Below are 23,635 nucleotides of genomic sequence, written 5' to 3' on the forward strand. Positions count from 1 at the left end.
GTGCCAATGGCTTTAATGCCATAATGTACTGTATATATCTATTTTTTTCACATTTCAAGGTTATTTAATCTAAAAGTAACAGTGATATAAAATAAGACAATCAGGGAAAATGGTATAATTCTCTATGTACAAGAAATAAAATTCCATCAACACGTTCTACAATCTTGTCTGACTATATCTCCCTGATTATAATTCATCTATAATACTGTATATGGTGCACCTATAAATGTTCATCATTGCAACTCCTCTCTAACAAGACCATGGCATGCCGAATTCCTGTTATTAATTACAAAACAAATCGGCATCTAATCTTCTGTGTCATTTGCAAAAATAATTTTTTTTTTTATAGGGGGAACTTAAGAATAAAAATGACAAGAAACAGAAGAGAAACGAGAATGAGAAAAATGGAGAAATAAAGGAGAGAGAAAGGAAGAAATAGATGGAGAGAGAGAGAGAGAGAGAGGGGGGAGGGAGAGACGGGGGAGAGAGGGGTATTCGACCATGGGCGAGAGGGAGAGAGGGGAGGGAGAGACGGGGGAGAGAGGGGTATTCGACCATGGGCGAGAGAGAGAGAGAGAAAACGCAGGGGAGGAGGGGAATTAAAAATGAGAGTAAGAGGTTTTGCACTTCAATCTAATATTTCAGTTTTATTAGCTTGTGATACTGTCATTTATAGCAAATCAAAAGAAAAAAAAAATGAGGGAAGAACTAAAGGTATCGGAAATACGTAACATGGTAAAAAAAAGAGAAGAAGGGAGGGGGTTTAGGAACACCCATCAGACGAGAGTCCCTCTACACTCTGTTCCATGACAATCAGGAACGGCGAACTTCTGTGATGGAGTGATGTTGGCTTCCGTAGTAAAACTTATGATGGCTCCTCCTGGTGCATAGTAGAAGGCCTAGAAGAGAGATATATTATTTATTTGTCTATCTATCTATCTATCTATCAATCTATTCAATTATTTTTTATTTATTTATGTATTCATTTATTTATTTCATTTTTTTTCCTGTAGCTATTTAGTTATTATTTTGTAGAAATCTTTATTCAGGAAAACACCAGATTTTATTTTATTTATTGTTTTCTTTTGCGTTCATAACATTTGTATATAATACATTTTTCATTACATAACAAAGATAATATATTGCAGGGTTACTGTTTTCTTTGGCATGAATTATAGATAACAAAAGGGACTAAATAAAAGGTCATTCTTTAAATAAAATATGGTCTACTAACAAATAATTCAGTATAGAACAATATCAAACACCAAAATATCTATCAACAATACGTGTGCGCATTTGAAATGGCGCCATGTTGGAGTATTCCATAGGGTTTCGTTATCTGGTTATGGTGCAAGTTTTATGGGAGAAAGGTGAACGAATCCAATGAACATGGTCACAGTATTATATATCAAAATCTAAAAAAAGGCGGTATTACGTGCTTTATAAGTTTTTCTGTCACTATACAATTCATACAATTATCTTCATTTTTACTGGATTTCAATTGTTATCGTGTGTACATTATATCCACTCTATTTCTTTTCTATAGAAAATAAGAAAAATAGGTTGGTTCATCACATTAAACTATAATTTCTCCATTCATTTTAATGCATCACTAAAGACATTCATAAATATCACCCATATTATAACGTGCAATCGTGATTACTGCTTCGATCGTGAATTTATAAGCAATTGCAATAATTTTAGATAGTTCACAATTGAACATGATTTCCCTTGAGAATTCAATTTTCAAAGGAAATCCCCAATGCAACATTTTGAGTATTTGATTACTTTACCTCATAAGATTTTTTAAATCAATCTGCTTGAATTTAAAATTCTTAAAGAGTGGGGAATTTTATAAAAGTATCAAATCTTGCCTATTAAACCTCGATTTGTCGATAAAAATAATCTATAATTTCTCCATTCATTTTAATGCATCACTAAAGACATTCATAGCACCCACATTATAACATACAATCGTGATTACTGCTTCGATCGTGAATTTATAAGCAATTGCAATAATTTTAGATTGTTCACAATTGAACATGATTTCCATTGAGAATTCAATTTTCAAAGGAAATCCCCAACGCAATATTCTGAATATTTGATCACTTTACCTCATAAGATTTTTTCAAATCAATCTGCTCGAATTGAAATTTCTTAAAGAGTGGGGAATTTTATAAAAGTATCAAATCTTGCCTATTAAACCTAGATTTGTCGATAAAAATGAAGATAAAACGATAATGTACGAAATTAAAGTTAGATTTATTCCCACCTTAATGAAGAAACACTGCCATCCAGTTTCAGGAGTTAGGAACTCAGCGATGTATTTCCCTCGGGACTAAAACAAAAGGAGATTTGACAAAAAATCGAATGTTTAAACTTCAAATGATACTCATCAAAGTTTCTATTTGACATACCATGTTATATAAAATGATATTGGGGAACATGAAACCTGAATCATCAGAGACCTAGTGGCTCCATCATGGAGGCCATGTCTTTGTAGGTTTTCATTCTCTCTGCTTGTATATCTCTCTATTTCACGAGGAGCCGTCAGTCTCATACTAAGTGCGCCACCAACGTTTGTTATCGTAAAAGGCTTGTGGGTTGATCACTTTTTCCTGAGAAAATAATTCATGTACATACCACAGGCCGCGAGTGAGAATTAAAAGAAAGGGCAGCTATAGAAATATATAATTCAATAACAAATGCAGAAAAAGATAAGGAATGATCAGTAGAATGAGATCCCAGCAAAAACTCTTTAAATGTACTGTGTGATCACTTTGAACTGTTGAAAGAGCGAAGCTGTGATTGATGCACGGTGTTTAGTCTGTTGTCGATCATTTTCACGAAATCGTGATGAAATACACAAATTGAGGTAATGGTGGTGGTGGTGGTGTGTGTGTGTTTGGGTAAGGGAGGGTGTATGCGAGGGAGTGTGCTCGTATGTGTGTACAATAAAACTTACCGGGTTTCTCGCAGGAAAGTTCTTATAGATGATAAGATGAGGATAGATTTCGGATGATCCCTCGGTTTTAGCAACGGCCAGACGGAAATCTCGTCTTATGAAAGACAGGAAATGAAAAAAAGGATTTCGATGTACAATTATAAATCTGATCAGATAATCACACCTAACGTTTGCTTTCTTTGTTCTGTATCTTTTCAAAGTATCCATGGTAGTGAGGCGGTGATCATGGTAATTTACTATAGGGGCAATTCCATAAAATAATCAACCTTTATGTACGTCCGATCCCATTTTCTCAAGTCTTACTTCTCTTCATAAACTGACCAAGTCATGGACCCTTGAGAACATCACTGACTGTCAAAAGAACAATAAAAATCAGAGATAGAAAATTTCATGAAGTCCCCACATATAGGGGGTTGGACGTACATATTTTATGGAATTGCCCCATAACTTTCTTAACAAGTAGATAATGTCAATGGACTTACCAAACGTCACCACGCTAGTACGTCTTAGTCTAATAATCCACATAAGTTGTCTTTTAGTATAAAAATTTATTAAACTCGTTTTCCTAACTATAATGTCATTGCACTCCTTGTCAGGACGATTACTATTATGGAATCCACGAATGAATCTAACATTTTCTCCTTTACGAATTTCACAGGGGATTTTTCTATTATTATTTTTTTATATATTTAGGATAAATCTATTAAAGGAAAAAAATATGTTTGATAAGACTTGACAAGTCATACACTGTAAAAACTGTGGTGTTAAAACTGACACCAGTTGGTGTTAATAGAGGACCACACCCTGATGTGTTAAAATTACACCATAGAGATTGAACATAACACCAAAGATTGTAAATGTAATAACAACCAAAGGTGTTGTAATAACGTCTATAGCTGTTAAACTAACACTGTCAATTTAACACCGGTGTAAAATGACGGGTGTGGTCCTCTATGTGCATCGTTTAACACCACAGTTTTTGCTGTGTATATAGGCCTACCTTTTTCCTCTGTTAGTCAGAGTACGCCAGACTTCAATCCTGAATGGTGGAGGGTCAGAGATCAGTTCAATGATGCCATGTGTGCTGTTCTACGGAGTTAGATATGGGGAATACATGTAATATAAATACATATTATGTGACGCCATTATATCAAAGCGCACATGGTGCATAGATGATAAATCGAATATAGATTTCTGCTCGAATCTGCAGGAATATAAGAAACGCTTAGGTTCTCTAAATCATGGGAATGCTTAGTTAGTAAATAATGATAATAATTAAAAAAAAATCAAGTAATGAGGAAATCGATGCCATCCTTAGTCATTGGAGAAGTATTTAATGAAGTAGATAAACAAATAATAAAAAGAAAACAAATATCATGGAATATTAAAGAAACAATTGGAATTTCAAGCGAAGCACTTTAAAGGAGGACGTAAGAGGGTTGGGTGGTGCTACTAATGTCCAAGACATTATTTTCTTAAAATAAGAAATATGTTAATAATAATGCTTTTAGTTTACATACTAAAAGCCTCTTTCGATCAATCCCATAAACAAGTCATTTGACTATTGTGCTGTTACATTCAATCAACAATTGAAAAGAAAATTATGATAGTAGCTGCTAATCACATTGTCTGTCCGTTTGATTGAATATGATATGTATGTTTGAATAATACAGCAATTCAATATGCAAACAATTACACCCACCTCATATCTTTTCCATGTCATTTTAGGTTGAGTCCAGTCAGTGGGCTGATAATACAAACACACACAAAATCATTTTAATCATTACAAAGTAAATTATATACATTGAATACAATATTCTGACGACTGTTAATCCTTTTTAACTCTTGCTAGTAAGGTTTAACTAAAGGAAAATAAAAATAATAATATACAAAATTTGTAAAGCGCTTTATACATAGGTTTCAAAGGTCTCGGAAGGAAGGGGAAAAGAATACAAGATATCTCAGTAAATTAAGAACAACAAAGGAACTGAAAGTGAATATACCATTACGAAAAATTAATTATACGTACAAATAAAGAGATAATCGGCGAATACACAACTTAAATAAAACGGGTCGATAATCATGTATGTAAATTTATATAATCATAATAACTAGGAACACAATCCGACTTAAAAATCTGAACACAATATGATAATGCAAATTAACTGAGGGGTAGGATTTCATACAGAACACAATAGAAGCGAAGTATAGGAAAGTGAAACTTATTAAAAGAGGTGGGTTTTAAGGTTTTAATTAAAGAAAAGGGTGTTTGAGGAAGGATGAAGGAACTACAGAAAAAAAGAAGAAGAGGTAAATCGCAATTAGCATGATTACATACCCTATAAGAGAATGATTGAAAACAGTTGAATGTAAAGCTATTAATTTTCCTTGTACTAACTCATCGAAATCCAATTTCCCTCGGGACTATTCCGCTCAGTATCCATTGCATTTATGTGACTAATCGATTTCATGCAGACGCTCGGCTGCTTTAATTATAAAAAAGGTGTTTGAGGTAGAAAAAATGGTATGTGAGCACCACTGGGCTAGTGTTATCAATATTTCAAAAGTTTTTCACCTTCTTTGCGTGTACTAATTGATAAGCAATATATACGGGGTGTATAATGGATGGTATATGATTAAAAGTGAAAAAAGAAACCAACTAAAGAAACAAAAACCCAACAAAACAGAAAAAAATAAAATAGAAAAAACACCCAAAGGAAAAGAAACCTGAAACAAGACAAAACATAAAAGACGCAAAATGGCATTCACATATGCCTGATAAAAGGGAGCTTATCGTTTTGAACATTATTTTACTTTTACCACTACTTCAAAAACTACTTCTACTACTACTACTACTACTACTTCTACTACTACTACTACTACTACTACTACTACTACTACTACTACTGCTACTATTACAACTACTACTACTACTACTACTACTACTACTACTACTACTACTACTACTACTACTACTACTACTACTACTACTACTACTACTACTACTACTACTGCTACTATTACAACTACTACTACTACTACTAATACTACTACTACTGCTACTATTACTACTACTACTATACTACTACTACTACTACTACTATACTACTACTACTACTACTACTACTACTACTACTACTACTACTACTACTACTACTACTACTACTACTATACTAGTACTACTACTACTACTACTACTACTACTACTACTACTACTACTACTACTACTACTACTACTACTACTACTACTACTACTACTACTACTACTACTACTATACTACTACTACTACTACTACTACTACTACTACTACTACTATACTAGTACTACTACTACTACTACTACTACTACTACTACTACTACTACTACTACTACTACTACTACTACTACTACTACTACTACTACTACTACTACTACTACTACTACTATACTACTACTACTACTACTACTACTACTACTACTACTATACTACTACTACTACTACTACTACTACTACTACTGCTGCTGCTGCTGCTGCTGCTGCTGCTGCTGCTACTACTACAACTACCACAGCTATATTACTACCACAGCTATATTACAAAAAAACATCATGAAACGTGCATTGAATAGATAACTAGAGGCAAATTTTCAATTCAATTCAAACGTACCTCAGTGATTGTTCTCATGAATGCTGTCATTACAGTCACCAGTTCAACATGATGAAGAGTAAGAGAGTGCTCACCATTAGGGGTTATTCTAAAACAAATTGAAAATCCATTTAAGGTTTAATTTACGAAACGCTTATAGGATTCCCATCATAATCACCGCCAAATAACATTACAAGATAAAGACCATTAGTTACACGATTCTAAAAAAAGAACAATAATAAAAGCTTTCGAGTTTGATTCAGCGAGGATGCTTAAAGAAATGGGCAATACAAGTTTCTGGCTAATTAAGAGTGGCATATGAGATCATCTAAGGTTTGTTTCATTTTTTATGGGGGGGGGGGGGAGGAGGGAGATCTGTGCAAACTATTCAAATATAGGGATGGAACAACAGTTCATCCCTTTTGAGCAACATGTTCGCCACTTGGATTTACCCTGGTGCGGGAAAACATATTGCCTTTCACTCTTGATATATCACATGATGTTTTTAATTAGAAAATTGCAAGAGAAAATAAAAATACACAAACGCTGAATATAGACAACAAGAGACAAGGGGTGGTGGTAAAAGTAGATAGAGAGAGGGAGAGAGAGAGAGAGGGGGGGGGGATAGGGGAAGGAGTGAGAGTGGGTATAGGTAGATAAAAAGAGATAAGAGATAATATATAGAATGAAGAATGGGTAGAGGTAGGAAGATAGAGGATGAGAGAGCTAGAAAGACAGATAACTACATATGACCAAAGACGTAACCATGGTAATTGGTAAGATAGAACAATGTGAAGAAAAGTCACATGGTAAGTCACCTGAGAAACTTTGGTTCTGGAATCAGGTCGAAATAGTAGTAAGAATCATCTGGTAGAAAGAACTCGTCTGACCCAGCAGTAATGATAAGCTTCGGCATTGTTAATCGATCTTTATAGGCTATAAAAGTAAACAAAATAAACGAATAAAAATAGATTTAATACATTGATTATTATGACATCATTTTTTTCCTATTAATGTGATTTTTTTTCTTTCAGATTCTGTTAGAATGTAACGCTAAGGAATGAGGAGTTTGATAATTACTTCAAATTGCATTAATAATATTTAAAATAAGCAATAGCTATTCTTCAGCTTCTCTCGTTTGATTTATAATGTTTAATTTTACAGACGTATCGCACAAAGGGTAGTATATATATATTTTTTACCAAGTGGATCAACGATGTCAGCCATCTTTTGTGTATTGGGGTCATCGAGATAAAGGGTGACATTCTCAGTGTAGTAATCCTCAAAGGCAAAGGTCCAACCTCCTAAGGATCGATACATATGATGTAGATTCTATAAGAAAGTAAATAGAAGCAGAACCCCAAAATGTTCACATATATATATATATATGTATATATATATATATATATATATATATATATATATATATATATATATATATATATATATATATATATATATATATATATATATATATATATATAGTTAAGCATATCCAACCAATACATTATTATATATATACATATATATATATATATATATATATAAAAACTCTGCATGAAAACCCTTCATAGGTGCAATTATTTGAAAATCGTCATTGAAGAAAAAAAAACGAAAAAAATAAAAAGAAAGATAGATAGAAAGAAAAGAAATATAGATAGATAGATAGACAGACAGATAAATAGATGGATATGAACTATAGATCCTAACGTAGTTAACAGTGATAGATTTTACTAACAAAAAATAAGAAGGTGATTTATTTGCTTACTTTCTATAGCCAACGATTAAACTTTTTTAATAAAGCACACCTTTCAGTGTAATTGACTGCTTAAGAATAAAAAGTCAAGTTCGATTATAGTAAATACCTGAATACCTCAAAATCATACCCTCTATTAAATCATTTATGGCTCACCTTTACCATGTTGAGAAGGTCTAGAACCATTGGTGCTATTCCAACAACACGTTTATCAACTGCACCAGTAGTCCACGTGGTCCAGCCTCTCTGTGCGGACAGAAAGATTGCAAAAAATACGAATCACATACATTGATTTATACCAATTCATACTGATTGTAATTATTGTTTTACTGCTGAAAGGAGAGAATGAGCAGAAGATAACAGGAACAAGTAATGTCAACCCATTATTTCCGTCGGTAATAGCACTTGTCGAATATAATATGATTAGTCGATCAAAATATATGTGCCCAGATAACAACACTGATAAACACTAAAACAAATATGCGAATGGGGAAGAGATAATGGAATGACATGAGTAAAATTGACCATCATTGATTTTATCACCATTTTGACTACTTTCATGTCTGTGTTGTGTAGGCCTGTAAAGACATCTCTTAAGTCTTATATTTTGCAAACTCAATGTCAATAATATATTTCTCGATATAAAAAAAATACAAAAAAAGTTTGGGTTGATACATGTCGAATATTATGTCAAAATGAAAATGGAAATGCATCTCAGTCTGTGCTCAACTACACTGAATAATATACAACTGCAAATTTAAAGAGGTGGCCAACTAAATAAAAAAAATAAACACAGCAATGCCTCTCACCTTAGATGCTCCTGCGATGACGAATTTGGACACTTTTTCCCCGCGTACCTTTAGTACATGATCGGTAATAGTATCCATTGCACGAACAACTGCCTGTAATCAATTAATATGTAAATTATATATATTCATTTCATTTTTATTACTTACAATTCTACCAGTTTACCTGTTTTAATAACTGAGCTGATATCCCGAGGGTGAATAGAGACTATTTAGTTTAACAGTATATAATAAATGCCATCTTATAATTTCTTCATTAAATTCTATCAAAATCATTATCTTCTTCTTCTTCTCTTTCTTTATTATTATTATTATTTTCTTCTTCTTCTTCTTGGCTAATTATTTTTGTTGTTGCTGCTGTTGTTCATGTTGTGGTTGTTGTTTTATGATTTGTGATATATTAGTTTGTTATAGTATGATTTTTTTTCAACACCATCTCTTTCTTCTTTCCTTCTTAATTTTTTTTCAATATTTATATGTTATCTACATTTTATCTTCAGAAACTAGACATTTCTGTTTGTTCAAACAAGTTGCTACTACTGCTACTACTACTATTACTACTATACTATTACTACTACTTTTCTTCTTCTTGTTCTTCGTCATCATCTTCTTCTTCTTTCAATATTAAGTTCTCATACTGATTAAGAAAGTGAAACCTTTGTCATTGGCATTCTCAGAAGCCAATAAGGCTCATCTGTCCCATTCTCTATGAAATGGCGCCACGTAAAGGCAATGATGGCGTCTTCAGATCGCCTTTTCTGCAGTGGATCCGTCTACAATTAAGATAGTGATAAATCGAACAGAGTTTGTTTAATAATTTATCACAATCATTCATTTTGTTTTCACTGTGGATGGAAAATTCATGATCATTATACTGAACTATCAGACAAAGTCAACACTTTAAATGTAAGTTCATGGAACACTATTTTATCAATGTTTTAGAATAGAAATAAACGTTCTAATATTTGAAATAATGAATATTTATGAAATAATAGGGCCTTAAAAACATTTTTTTCTAATAGATATCCATTATTCCCTTCTACATAATTATATGTGTGTAATAATAGGGATTTCCATTAAAATACATTAGTTTTGAGCATCCATTGTAATCAAACAAGAACGCGTATAACACGAATAATACAACTGAGTCAACTAGGGGGTAAAGTGGGGGGGGGGAGGGGCTGAGGCTCTGGGGAATGAATAATATAGGTGCACGATGTTGATCTTCACAAGGGATGGATACGGACTGTAAACCAATGATATATAGTTAAACATGTTAATCGTACCTTAAAGACAATGGGTTGATTTGGAATCTGCCGAAGAATAGCACTCACACTACGAATAGAAATCAAACAATGTGAAATATATTATTGTTGCTATGAGAAGATAATTCAACGTTCTGTTATGTTAATTTATAATGTGTATTCATACTTAAAAAAATCAAACATACAATTAAGTAAAGAACTGAATTGAATACAATTGAAATTCCATAAAGACTTTAATTTGGCACGAATTAATTTTTTTACATTTGAATGAAAATCAATTTTTATGGGATAGGTAAAAGGAAATTACTAAGTGCCTATTTTTCTTGTATCTATTACTGATACAGGTAACATTAAATCAATTACATATTTTCTTCAAAGGTGATGCATTTTAATTTGCATAAATTCATCATGTTTTCTGTATAATGTTCATTTAACTGGTTTACCTTTATCTTTCCATCTTCAACTGAATGGATATAAACTAATATAATGAAAATACGATAAATATAGGATATTGTTTGCTCATGTAATGGTATTTTCAATTCAAAACTGAATAATTTGTTAAAATGGAATCGACATGGGACGAGGCCGCATACATTCGTATGGAAGCTTAAAAGTGCCACCGAGATGTTGAGATAATTATCTTGGGAAGTCGACATCATGATAGCAAAAGACCAGATGACGAGATTCTGGATCTCATCATGTCCACATCATTCAGAAGAGATGATCAGATAAAATGATTCCGGATCTCATCATGTCGATATCTTGTAGAAGAGATGATCAGATGACAAGATCTTCTATCTCGTCACGTCTACATCCAGTGGAAGAGATGATCAGATGTCATGATCTCGTAACTCGTCATGTCTACATCTTTTAGAAGAGATGATCAGATGACATGATCATGGATCGAAGATCTTGTCATCTGATCATCTCTTCTAAAGGATGTCGACATGACGAGATCCGGGATCTTGTCATCTGATCATCTCTTCTACAAGATGTCGACATGACGAGATCCGGGATCTTGTCATCTGATCATGTCTTCTGAAAGATGTGGACATGATGAGATCCGGGATCTTGCCATCTGATCTTTTGCTATCATGATGCCGACTTCCCAACATAATTATCTCAACATCTCGGTGGCACTTTTAAGCTTCCATACATTCGTAATTCCGAAGCTTCGTTATTCCGAAGGTTCGTTAATCCGAAAGCGAAATAAGGTTCGTTGTTCCGAAGGTTCGACAATCCGAAAACGGAAGGAGGTTCGTTGTTCCGACGGTTCGTTTATCCGAAAACGAAATGAGGTTCGTTGTTCATTTCGTTTTCGGACTAACACTAACGAACCTTCGGAATTACGAACCTCATTTCGTTTTCGGATCGACGAACCTTCGGAATTACGAATCTCATTTCGTTTTCGGACTAACGAACCTTCGGAATTACGACTCTCATTTCCTTTTCGGATTAACGAACCTTCGGAATTACGCCACAAATGTTCGGATTAACGAACCCTTTTTCGTTTTCGGATTAGCGAACATCGAGGTATAGGCGATTTACGTGTTTCGGAATTACGAAGTGTAACCGGATGAGGTAACTTACCATCCGGAACCAACCGCCATCAGGGAGGTAAATAAAGTCTCTGCATCCTTGAGTGGATCTGGGGGACTAAATATTACAAATAAACCGTTTAAACACAAGAGATTTTTGCCCTGGGCTTCAAAATCCATGCAGCAGGGCAATATTTGGTATATAAATGTATCGGTGCAAAGATGAACCACGCTGAGAACAATCCATGAATTAATAATCACTTGTAAATGAATTTGTGCATCACAATTAGATGAATGAATCGAGCAGTTGATCGCATACACTCCTTACTCATTCACTCATTTATTTGATGGATTGATCAATCAATCGTTTACTCCCTCCCCCACCATGCCCACTCACCTACTCCATGGTATAGTAATCATTAACGCCTAAGATCGAACTGGAATATAATAGTCAACATGGTTATAGCTTCATTTAATTTATAGCTTAATTACCTAATATTACATTCATTAAATAAATGCACTCACTTACTCACTAAATCAATTAACAGCTTATTAATCAATCAATAAATCAGTCAACAAATAAATAAATAAATCAATAAATCAATGAATAAATCAATCAACCGGTCAATCAATCAATCAATCAATCAACCAACCAACCCACCATCCAACCAACCAAAAAACCAACCAACCATTGATTCGATATGTAGGGGAAGGCGGGGTAAGTTGTGACACTTTTTGCATTTTGCATGTTAGAATTGATATGACTAGTAATATTGTAGAAATAAGTACATTGCCTTTAAATTTGATTATTGGGAAATCTTTTTCACCGATATATAACTTTCTACCCCCACACTGACAGTCATCGTGACCTTCACAAAAAACGATGTCAAATGGCTCAACTTGCCCCATCTGTGGGGTAAGTTGTGCCACCGTCTAGGGTAAGTTGAGCCACAAAAACTATGTACAAAATGTATGCGGGAAGAATCAGAGGATGTCAATTTTTCATTCAAAGTCTTTTCACTTGCTAATTCTCTATAAATACTAACATCTTCTAAAAGTAAAAGAACTGTCATGTGAATTTGTTCCTTTCTGCCTGCATAGCAATGGCTTTATACATTTTTATTTTTTCAATTATACATCACCATAAGAATTACCATGGCTAAACTTGCCCCATGTTGATTTGGCTTAAATTACCCCAGTCCAAACTTATTGCGATATTTTCACATCCACACATTTCTTATGCATTCGTCATGTAAAAGAGTATGACGAGAATGAGAATCCATACCTGGACTAACAATATTGTTCTTATTTCTATAATATATTTAAAGACGTGTGTGGGTAAAAAACACTTATCTATTTTACACCCTTTTTTACTTTTTTTGGTGAAATTTGTATATGTCCCTCTAAAAAAGTACTTTTTGTTTCAAAATTGAAAACTAAGTGGTGGGGTTAAGGGTTATGCAATGGGTCATCAATACATGACACCACCACAATGTCTGACTCATTCATTATTTGCCAGGGGGTGGTGGCTCAACTTGCCCTATGCTCAACTTATCCTGCCTTCCCCTACACATTCAATATATTTTTTTTTTCAATACCCATCATGGTTAGATCCTCCAGTCACATAGATAGCAGCATATTCAGGATGGGTTAGCTCGTCTGGTATCGTGATTGTCAAGTAATGCCACCATATAGCTGAATCAGAATCATTATCTGCAATCAGGAAAATAATCTATATGAAGTATAAACCTACTTCATATTATATTATATAGTATACATATCCAAATGCGGTTTGGGTCCTGTTTTTTCTTTCATTTCTAAGATTGACTTCAAGTATGACTTTAATCAAAATAAATGTCTTCTCAAATGTAGCATTAAACATTGGTTGTGCTTTTGTTCTCCTTTGGGGGCTAATTATCATGGTTTATGGCCGCTATAAGTTACATGGTTTAGTTGCTTTGAAGTTGAGTTCATCTTTATTGGATAGTCCCCCGCAATTAATTTGACAAATGGTCTTTCGTCACAATTGAAATGGTTTCACAATTATTATCGCCCGTACGAGTACCCTTCATTCATGTATAAAAAAAAACATTTGCGATCAATAATAATGTAGTTATCATATTTACTGTCACCAATAGAAAGTGACACGCAAATCTAAATTGAATGATGGTTCAAATAAAAAAACAAGTGGGAACTTATTGAAGATACTAAACATTAACTTTCAAAGTGTTTGCAACAAGATTGCACAATTTCAGGCATTACTAGAAACTGAGAAACCGGATGTGGTTGTTGGAACTGAAACATGGCTTCAGGGGTCAATATTCTCATGTGAACTTTTATTACCGTCATCATATCAAGTATATCGCCGTGATCGTAACTCTGACACTAATGGAGGAGGAATATTAATAGCAGTGCGTTCAGACTTAATTGCAAAGGAGGAGCACACTTTTTCACAGCATGCCTCCTGTGAAATGTTATGGGCTAGTATTCATGTTAAAGGCCGCCCTACTCTATTTATAGGCGCATTTTATAGAAAACACTTTGGTTCATTGGCTTTAGACCAGGACCAGCTAAATGACCTCGAGACAGCAATTACTAAACTTCCTCCAAACAGCCAAATTTTCCTAGCTGGAGACTTTAACCTTCCCGATGTCGATTGGTCAAAAAATTGTTTTATAAGCGGAGGAAGATATCCTGCTACTAGTAAACAGATGATAAGCATAGCCGAAGAACACAATTTACATCAAATTGTGGATAAACCGACAAGAAACGAAAACATTTTAGACTTGGTATTCACAAATGTTCCATCTTTACTTCAAAAGATAGAGGTACTCCCAGGCATTTCAGACCATGATGTCGTCTCTGTTCTGGTGGAATGGCCCCACAAGAAGATCAAAGTAAAACGTAGAGAAATTTATTTGTTGAAAAGGGGAAACTTTGCTAAAATAAGTGGTGATCTGGATGAGTACGCAGATTCACTTTCTGACGAGGTTATAAAAAGTTCGAGTGTTAATGATCTGTGGATAGGTTTTAAGAACTCCCTATCTTCTTCAATGAAACGGCACATACCAACAAAGTTGATTTCGTCAAACAACGACTTGCCTTGGCTCAAACATACTCACAAAAAACTCATTAATCAAAAGAGGAAAGCATATGATAAAGCTAAATGCACTAAATCTGCAGACGACTGGACTATTTTCCGACACCTACGCCGAAACCTGGATAGAAGTCTAAGGAAAGCACGCAGTGTATATCTACGCGAAATGGGGGAAAATTTAACTACAGAAAACAAAAAGTCTTTCTGGAAATTCATAAAGAGCTTAAGACAGTGTTCTACTGGAGTAGCCTTTCTGAACACTTCAAGAAGTATTGCCGTAACTCCGCAGGAGAGGGCAAATGTCCTCAACTGCCAGTTCGAGTCTGTGTTCACTCAAGAGGACTGTCACAGCCTACCTACACATGTAACTTCTTCTTGTCCATCTACATGTATGACTACAATTGTGATAACAAGTCAGGGAATTGTAAAACTCTTGAAAGAACTCAAACCACAAAAGGCACCAGGCCCAGATGGAATCCTACCATCAGTTCTAAAAGAATGTGCAGACAGCATTGCTCCAATTCTAAAACAGATCTACCAAAAGTCAATAGATACTGGAGAACTTCCTGAGGACTGGTTAAGGGCAAATATCTCTCCTATATTCAAAAGGGGGGATCGCTCCGAAGCAAGCAATTATAGACCTGTCTCGTTGACGTCTATTCAGTGTAAAGTGTTAGAACATATCATCCACTCAAACATTATGAATCACCTTGAGAAACATGGAATACTAAATAAAGAACAACATGGCTTTCGGAAAGGTCACTCCTGTGAAACTCAACTTGCAGAAGCTGTCAACGACCTGGCGGAGACTTTGAATCACCAGGGCCAAGTAGATGTTATCATAACTGACTTCAGCAAGGCCTTTGACACCGTCCCTCACCAGAGACTTCTTCTAAAGCTGAGAAAATCAGGCATCACAGGACCCCTCCATATATGGATTAGAAACTTCCTTACTAAGCGGTCTCAGAGGGTAGTACTAGAAGGCGAAGCATCAGCCTCTGTTCCAGTTAGATCGGGCGTCCCCCAGGGTACAGTTTTAGGGCCTTTGCTATTCTTACTGTACGCCAACGATCTTCCCAAAGATATACAGTCACATGTTCGACTCTTTGCAGATGACTGTATACTTTACCGTGAGATAAAATCACAGGATGATGGGAAAGTTCTACAACAGGACATAAATACTCTGTGTAATTGGGAAACTACATGGCAAATGAGATTTAACACCGATAAGTGTCATGTTATGCACATCACTCATAAAAGGAAACCCCTTCTAATCACATATGATATGAATGGGAAACGTCTAAACGTTGTCACAAGTCACAATTACTTAGGTGTCGAGATAAATAGCAACTTAACCTGGTCGGACCATGTTAATACTACCATATTTAAAGCGAATAGGGTCTTAGGCCTCCTTCGAAGAAACTTGTATACTTGCCCCCGAAATGTAAAATAAACAGCCTATAAAGTGTTAGTACGTCCAAAGTTGGAGTATTGTGCTTCTGTGTGGGACCCATACACGAAAGACCAGATTAGTAGACTAGAAGCAGTTCAACGAAGAGCCGCTAGATTTGTCTGTAAAGATCACAGGAGAACCAGTAGTGTTTCCCAGATGCTGAAGTTACTTGAATGGAAATCTCTCGAAGATAGAAGGGCTATCTCAAGACTTACACTTTTATATAAATCTATAAATCGTAGTGCTTTGGTCGACCTAGATCGATACTTAACAGCTCCCTCTCAAGATTCTGTCAGGACACGGAAATCATCGTCAATCTCTTTTTCCCGACCAACAACAAAAAAAGATTGCTTCAAGTACTCTTTCCTTCCAAGGACCATGGCAGAATGGAATCTGCTACCAGTAGACATACGTGAAGCTAAATCGGTCGATGGTTTTAAGACAAGGCTAAACAAAATTCAAATGTCTACTTTCATCCGGGGGGCACATCATTAATTCAAATTCACCACTAGCCACACACGCCTGCAGCAATTATATCCCAATTGAGGAGTTTGCCTGCAGTAACAGGAAGAAAAAGAAACAAATATTTGCTAGTTTTACTTGATAACTACAGCGGTACATTGTCAAAGGCGAACAGTGACATTACTCACATTTAGACTGCATTTCGATTATTAACTTCATAGTTTTAGAAAGAAAAATAGTATGGTAAGACGACCATGGTTGGGGCATAAGATAATAAACTTGATAAAATCCAAAGGAAGGATTTATGATACATCGTTCCCCATATGTAAATTTATTTTCTTACTTTACAATGTCCCGTAATTCAGTGTGAATTTAAGGTGCACGGTATGGCGATATAAATCAAGGACGTTCCTTTATAATCTTTCAGCGTTTGAATATTATTATATTTTTAAATCTTTGTGTCTTTCATAAACTGTGGTACACACCGTATACTTGTTTGATTTTTGCAAATCCACATACTTCTCTTTTGAGGCCCCGGCAGCTTTGTAGTTTTCGTAGTTTTGTTTGGATCCATTACCTATCAAAACTACGAAGTGAAAGACTTATTGTACCTTCTTTACAATAAAAAAATCAATGCATCCTCCTGCTATTAAACCCAGGAAATTCATTGAAAACAAAAGAGAGGAGAAAATCAATAAAAACCCCCTCACACACAATACAACGGCGAGGTTCATTGTTATGACGCGTGGTACCTATTTAGAAGTGCTTTTGTCAGAGACAGTCTAACCAGGCGGAGATCCTTTTCACTGTAGTATGTGCAATTTATACCAGATTAACATGATTTAGGTATGAATGCAAACACATCATGCCACCGACACAAGAACCAAAACAAAAAGGGTCAAAGGTTTGCCGGAAATCTAAGATTGAAAATATAAGAAAGGTTCAGATGCTATGCTCAATTACATCAATACTCTAATAAATTTATAAATGAGAAGAAAGTCCATAAAACACTATACAACTTTATTACATAACATTTCCTTTGAGAATGTTTAGATAAAAGTTATAGCCCTCTAAAAACAGAGAATATTATAACACGTAGAAGGGTTCACTGCGAGCTGCTCCAATAAGGCAATACATAGGGATAATACTGGTAAACACTCGAAGAGGTAATACCGCAATGGATATTTTATTGTTTTGTGATGTCATGAAGGATTGTAGTTTTAATTACTGCGCTATATTGATGTAGAGCAAAGTTGATTCGGAAACACGGTAAACGATATATTAACCTGTTAACGAACTCCTTTTTTGTGTTTTGTGAAGAAGCACATGTGCATTTTCAATTGTTGCATGTGCTATATTGATTTAGAGCGAAGTTTACTTGATATAAAGTCGTCAACAAACATTGAACAGGACTCCGTTTTACTGTTTATATAGGACCTTAAAATACGTGACACAGTAAACATATCATGCCTATTATTGATCTTCCACGATTCCAAATGTGCTATGATGCACGAGACTCAAGCTGGACTACGTCCTTACATAGAATGATTTAAATCAAATCTTATTTTTGTGCAATAATCTTTTTTGGCCTACCAAGATAAGGACTTAACTCCATAGGCGTTTTGCAATGCTCGGTGTTTCTCGTCTGAAAAGGTGTCAAATGTGAGCACTTTCAACGGTTTTGATTTGCTGGAAAGTAGTGGGACTGGCTATTTTCTAGGTAACTGTAAGATAAAACAGACTTTCTCGGACAACTCTTCAAAAAGTTCCATCAATGGCAACATTTAACGAAGCGCTGACGAGTTGTCATTCTTTGACAGTTACCATAGTAACAGTATGAGATAAATGTTTCTCAGTCAATAAAAACAAAAGATTTCAAAAAAATTATCAGATCTGAAAGTTAAGCCAGTTCTGACAACTTCCTTGAAACATCCCAAGGCGGCAATCGCCATGAGGATTCATCTTCGAACCACTTACATGTGAGCCATTTCTGTGAGGTCATGTTGAGAACATAAGCGATGTATTCCCCATGCACCTTATGCTCGCTCAGGACTTCATACTTGTAATGAGGGTCCGCCATGTTGACATAGTCGTCCAGCGGTGTTGCCACCACTGTGGCTGCAGCACAGCAACAAAGCACCACCACAAACAACTTCGTATCGACCATGGTTGCTATCCTCGTCCTTGGTATGCGACTTTTCTTGATTTGTGATGGAAAACTTTCCCAGGCTAGCTGTTTGAAGTTGGTCTCAGAATGGCTGGATGAAGTTATTTCCCATATCTAGGTACTGCTAATCTAGGGTTTAAATTGTACATTGATCCACAAATCTGTGGATGATTAAATACAAGACCAGATAATTCTGAACTCTTATGGAGATCATACGATCGTGGGTGACCGTAAAAACAGTCCAACATAGCCACTTCACCCTTGAATCTTGTGCGTCTCTCGATTTGGCCACGAAGAGAATAATTAAGATATGATAAGCTATTATAACAAATATTGTAGATATTGAAGTGCATTAAGATCGCACGCGATCTAAAGATCGTTTAGCCTAGAAGCGAATGACGTAAACTTTTCGATACCATTTCTATACCTAATACAGAGTTATCGATGACTGATCGTAGAGGGGGTTTCTGCAACTGCATTCGAACCGTGTTTATAATGAAGCTCAGAATTGCATTGAGATTAAACAAAATGAATAATGATAGTAATAAAACATCATCATGATTGTTGGTCCATCTGGAGGAAGTAACCTAATAATCACTATACTGTAGTTTTCTATCAATATCTAAACTGAACTGTCATAAAACATCACGTTCGCACTGATGGAGTTATCTCTATCTCAGTAGCGGATACATGTTAACAGATAGTTTAAGTATGTTATCATCGAGACCCACCCCCTCTATATCTAGATCAAATATTGACTCGTGACAAGAAGATGAAGACTCTACCTTGTTTGTTGACTATTTTAGTTTTGAATTTGCTTATATTAATTTTCTCTCTCGGGTCGTGAGACCCTTTATACTCAATGCTTACAGTAAGTACAGCCTCAGCCTCAAAAACAGCACACGAGCCGCAAGTCGACAACAAAACGAGAATAAGATCATACCAATTTCTGGATGAAACATAAGTATATTTCAAATGCCTTCGTGTAAAACCATGTATCCTAAACGCGATTTGAATTTGAACTGGTAAGTTATTGGTATAGGGGATGCATTGGTAGGAGCTTCCCGCAAGATTTTTCTTGATGGTTTCTTGCCTGTGTTATACACCATAGGTAGCACCCCCTGGAAAACAGATCGGTATGCTAAAAGTAGAAATTTATCCAAAATGACCTTCATTTTTTTTTTTTGGGGGGGGGGGGGCTTGTCAATGTTTTTCCTGACCGAAAGCACCTTCATTTCGGATTAAAACCCATATTTTTTATTGTTAATTGTTTTCTTCAAAACCAGCAACCCCTCTAAAAAACGTTTCTAGGGCCCTTTGGGAAGTAAGCGTTTTATCGTATTGTAAGATAATCAGGTTTGGTCACACGTTGAACAGTGGATAGGTACCATATACATTGTAGGTCTAATTCAGTCATGTAAATTTACTAGACATAGGCCAGTTCACAATGAACTTTTGCCTGTTATGACCTGAGTATCTACTGATATTTTAAAGCATGGGACGATCAGCTGCGTGCATTTCAAACCTCTCAGTTCCAAAAGGAAGATATCTTTTGAATATAATGATTTTTATGCCTATAGGTACAACCTAACCTCTACGTATTTTAGTGTAAATACATTTAATTAATACCATGGTCACATTTACTCTACGGTGGCCATACGGCGAGTCGAAAACAGCCGTTTTATTATTTTTTTACTCAAATCACCTATATGTAGCTGGTACAAACAAATGTTAAAACGGCTGTATTCGACTCGCCGTAAGGCTGCCGTAGAACATAGGCTATGTGACCAAGGTATTAGTGACTCTCGAATTACTTTTTCCATTAGCATTAGTCCATGAGGGGATCCACGACGTTTGAAATTCATGAAGGTTTTACCCATTGTGTTTGCAATGTCAGACAATCCTCTAGCAGGTTTCATGTCAGTGGATATCAGATTTTGCTGTCAATGGCCGTTATGAAAATAAAGAAAGGCAAATCATGTAGGGATGATTTTAAAGTAGAAGAGGAAGATACCATAGAAGCAAAAGCTGGCTTGGAAATATTGAAGAGAGATACATGAATGCTGTGATAATGCACTGAACAGAGAAAGATGGAAAACCCATAACATCCAACATCTTTCAAGAGAAGGAACAGCGGCTGACTGGTATGTGTACATTCTCAGATTTTATCTATGGTTCAAATTTTTTTGAAACCTTCATGGTTGTACTCGACCTCAAACCTTGCAGATTAACGAACTATAGATGGCATTCTTCGGATTATATTTGGCAGAGCCATTGAGCAGATGTGTTTGAACAATAAGAGCTCTCTATAATAAAAAAAAAATAGGAATAACTCAGAGTCAAAATTAAATTGACATTTATCAGACTTTCATATTCAATAATTAGATCAATTCCAATTTGGTTATGGTTTGAGTCAGTTGAAACGCTTTGTAAGCTCGCTCATGTGTAGAACATGGCAACGTTTTAAAGAAAAACAAAAACGCAATGGTATTTTTACGAGTGTGAAAAAGAAAACTTGTATCGACTTGGACAAACTACGTCAACAAATGGATCTGGTGTGTACCCAGTTTGAATAGGTCAATGTAAATGTTATTGTTGAAAATTTATTCATTTTATTTTCCAATAAATTGGAACTGTCATTATGCTATTCATTTTCATTGTCATAAATTCCCTATAAATACATTTTTTGTGCGTGTCTGAAAGGTATGGTGGACATATAAATATATCTTAAAAAGATAAACAATGCGTTATATAATACTGTCAGAATTTATAGGTCTTATATTAAGATATCATTGAAACTCATACCTTAAATTCATCAAATAATTTCAAATAGCAACATATCTTGTGTCTTTAGCACCACACATGACTCACACTTCAGTTTTGAAGACAAGAGGTACGGATGTCATTTCTTGGGCTGGTGAAGCTGAACCGCCTTAAGCTGAGTGATTTCTTTGTCACTGAACTTGTTCACGATGAAAATCAATTATACAAGATATTTCAACAAGTGCAAGGCTGAAATGGTTGCCTTTTCCTGACTGATCGATCATTTTCCACTCCACACATTTTTTAAATCGAAACTTGGCAAAATGGAAATTGTGTTTTCCCTTAGACTCAATCATTCAGTTGTGTGACTTGCTTACTGTATTAAGATATTGATGACAAAGCCGAGGATTTTCTTTAAATTCTGGTATGATTCAAACTGTGATAAGCGATTGATATTTAGGACGCCCTCTAAATTTCGATTATCTTGATTTTGAAAGGTGCTCTATGAATGAATATAAATGTATGGAAAGAAGTAACAATAGGAATTGGTATTTTAATATGCATACATGTAGATTGATTGATAAGATACGATGGAAAGGTTAATAGGGAGAGAATAGGAGAATGAGAGAGAGAGTGGCTAAGAGGGAGAATGTAGAGCGGGAGATGGTGGGGGGGGGGGGAGATGGGGGATGCGTGTGCGCGTATATTATGATGGTTGTGGTTGAATGAGCGCACTAGCATGTTGCACATGGCTTTTGCTTGCTTGTTTTAGGGGTGTCTCATTGATTATTTTTGCACCATTATTTTTGTATTAGTGTTTAGAAACTACTAGACATTGTCAGCACTTTGCTGACTGAAACTTGTCACAAGTTTCAGTCAGCAAAGTGCTGGTTTTCATGTTGTATTTTGATGTACCGATTTGGAAAAGGTTGGCTCTTGCTGTACTCAGTATATCGTGTTTTTCCTATGCCTGACTGTGTAAAGTAATATTATCTAGTGTAATGTTCCCATGATTGTCTTTTCGCTGTCATATCTCTCTAAGTTCCCGTACATCTTATCGGAAGCGAGCTAATCAAAATCATCGTTATGTTCCCAGTGGGATCCATTTTAGCCGAAAGGAAGGCCATTTGGCAGGCAGGGCGTAACCCCAATAATGGTTTATCTTGCACTGCGTTTACACGCTGTTACAGCTCGCAGTTCAGAACCGCGAGCCGATGCAAAAGACGATTATAATACCGCGTATACACTTAATCGGCTTTTGAATCGGCTCGCGGTTCAGAACCGGCAATTTGCACCAACAAAGTAGTAGGTTCTGAACCGCGAGCCGATGCTGAAAATATACAGGATATCTTCTATCTATCTATCTATCTATCTGTCTATCTATCTATCTATCTATAAAAGGATTGCGTTTAAAGCCGCGTATTTTTGATGCGCAAGAGAAAAGAGACAAAATTTATGACAATTTTTGTGACAAAAGTTATGACATAGGCCAGGTGATACCAAAAAGTCATTTTAGAGGCTGTATTTGGGTTTCAAACAGAAAACCACATTTTGGAAAAGTACAATATCCGCTCTTTAATTTGATACCTCAATTACAGAAAATGGTCAAGAAATAACAAAGTTCTGGTTATTTGAAATAAGGCTTGAATTTCAATAATTTCATAAAATGAAGAGGTTTTACAGGCTAGAGTCCAGATTCACTCGACACTCCTTTTGTTGACGATCAGCCATGCATTAAG

At 35.4% G+C, this 23,635-nt stretch overlaps 1 protein-coding gene across 1 annotated transcript; it reads right to left on the bottom strand.

Moving 5' to 3' along the window:
- Positions 1–513: 513 nt before the first annotated feature.
- LOC121423174 (autocrine proliferation repressor protein A-like) lies at positions 514–19,557 on the bottom strand. Its single transcript, XM_041618486.1, has 15 exons — positions 18,944–19,557; positions 13,553–13,667; positions 12,007–12,072; positions 10,438–10,486; positions 9,808–9,924; positions 9,155–9,247; positions 8,502–8,591; positions 7,792–7,921; positions 7,408–7,525; positions 6,611–6,698; positions 4,668–4,712; positions 3,966–4,054; positions 2,966–3,059; positions 2,273–2,338; positions 514–899 (listed from the first exon to the last, which is right to left on the bottom strand). Exons 1-15 carry the CDS (start codon positions 19,131–19,133, stop codon positions 777–779), a joined length of 1,473 nt encoding a protein of 490 aa, XP_041474420.1. The 5' UTR covers positions 19,134–19,557; the 3' UTR covers positions 514–776.
- Between the last annotated feature and the right edge of the window lie 4,078 nt (positions 19,558–23,635).

Source organism: Lytechinus variegatus, chromosome 10 (genome assembly GCF_018143015.1).
Source record: "Lytechinus variegatus isolate NC3 chromosome 10, Lvar_3.0, whole genome shotgun sequence".
Classification (NCBI taxonomy): Eukaryota; Metazoa; Echinodermata; class Echinoidea; order Temnopleuroida; family Toxopneustidae; genus Lytechinus; species Lytechinus variegatus.

Coding starts and splice junctions, on each gene's coding strand:
- LOC121423174 (XM_041618486.1), bottom strand. CDS start 19,133: ATGGTCGATACGAAGTTGTTTGTGGTGGTGCTTTGTTGCTGTGCTGCA. Junction 12,073..13,552: donor GGAGGATCTAACCATGATGG/GTATTGAAAAAA, acceptor TGTAATATTTAG/TCCCCCAGATCCACTCAAGG. Junction 2,339..2,965: donor ACTTTCCTGCGAGAAACCCG/GTAAGTTTTATT, acceptor CTTTTGTTTTAG/TCCCGAGGGAAATACATCGC.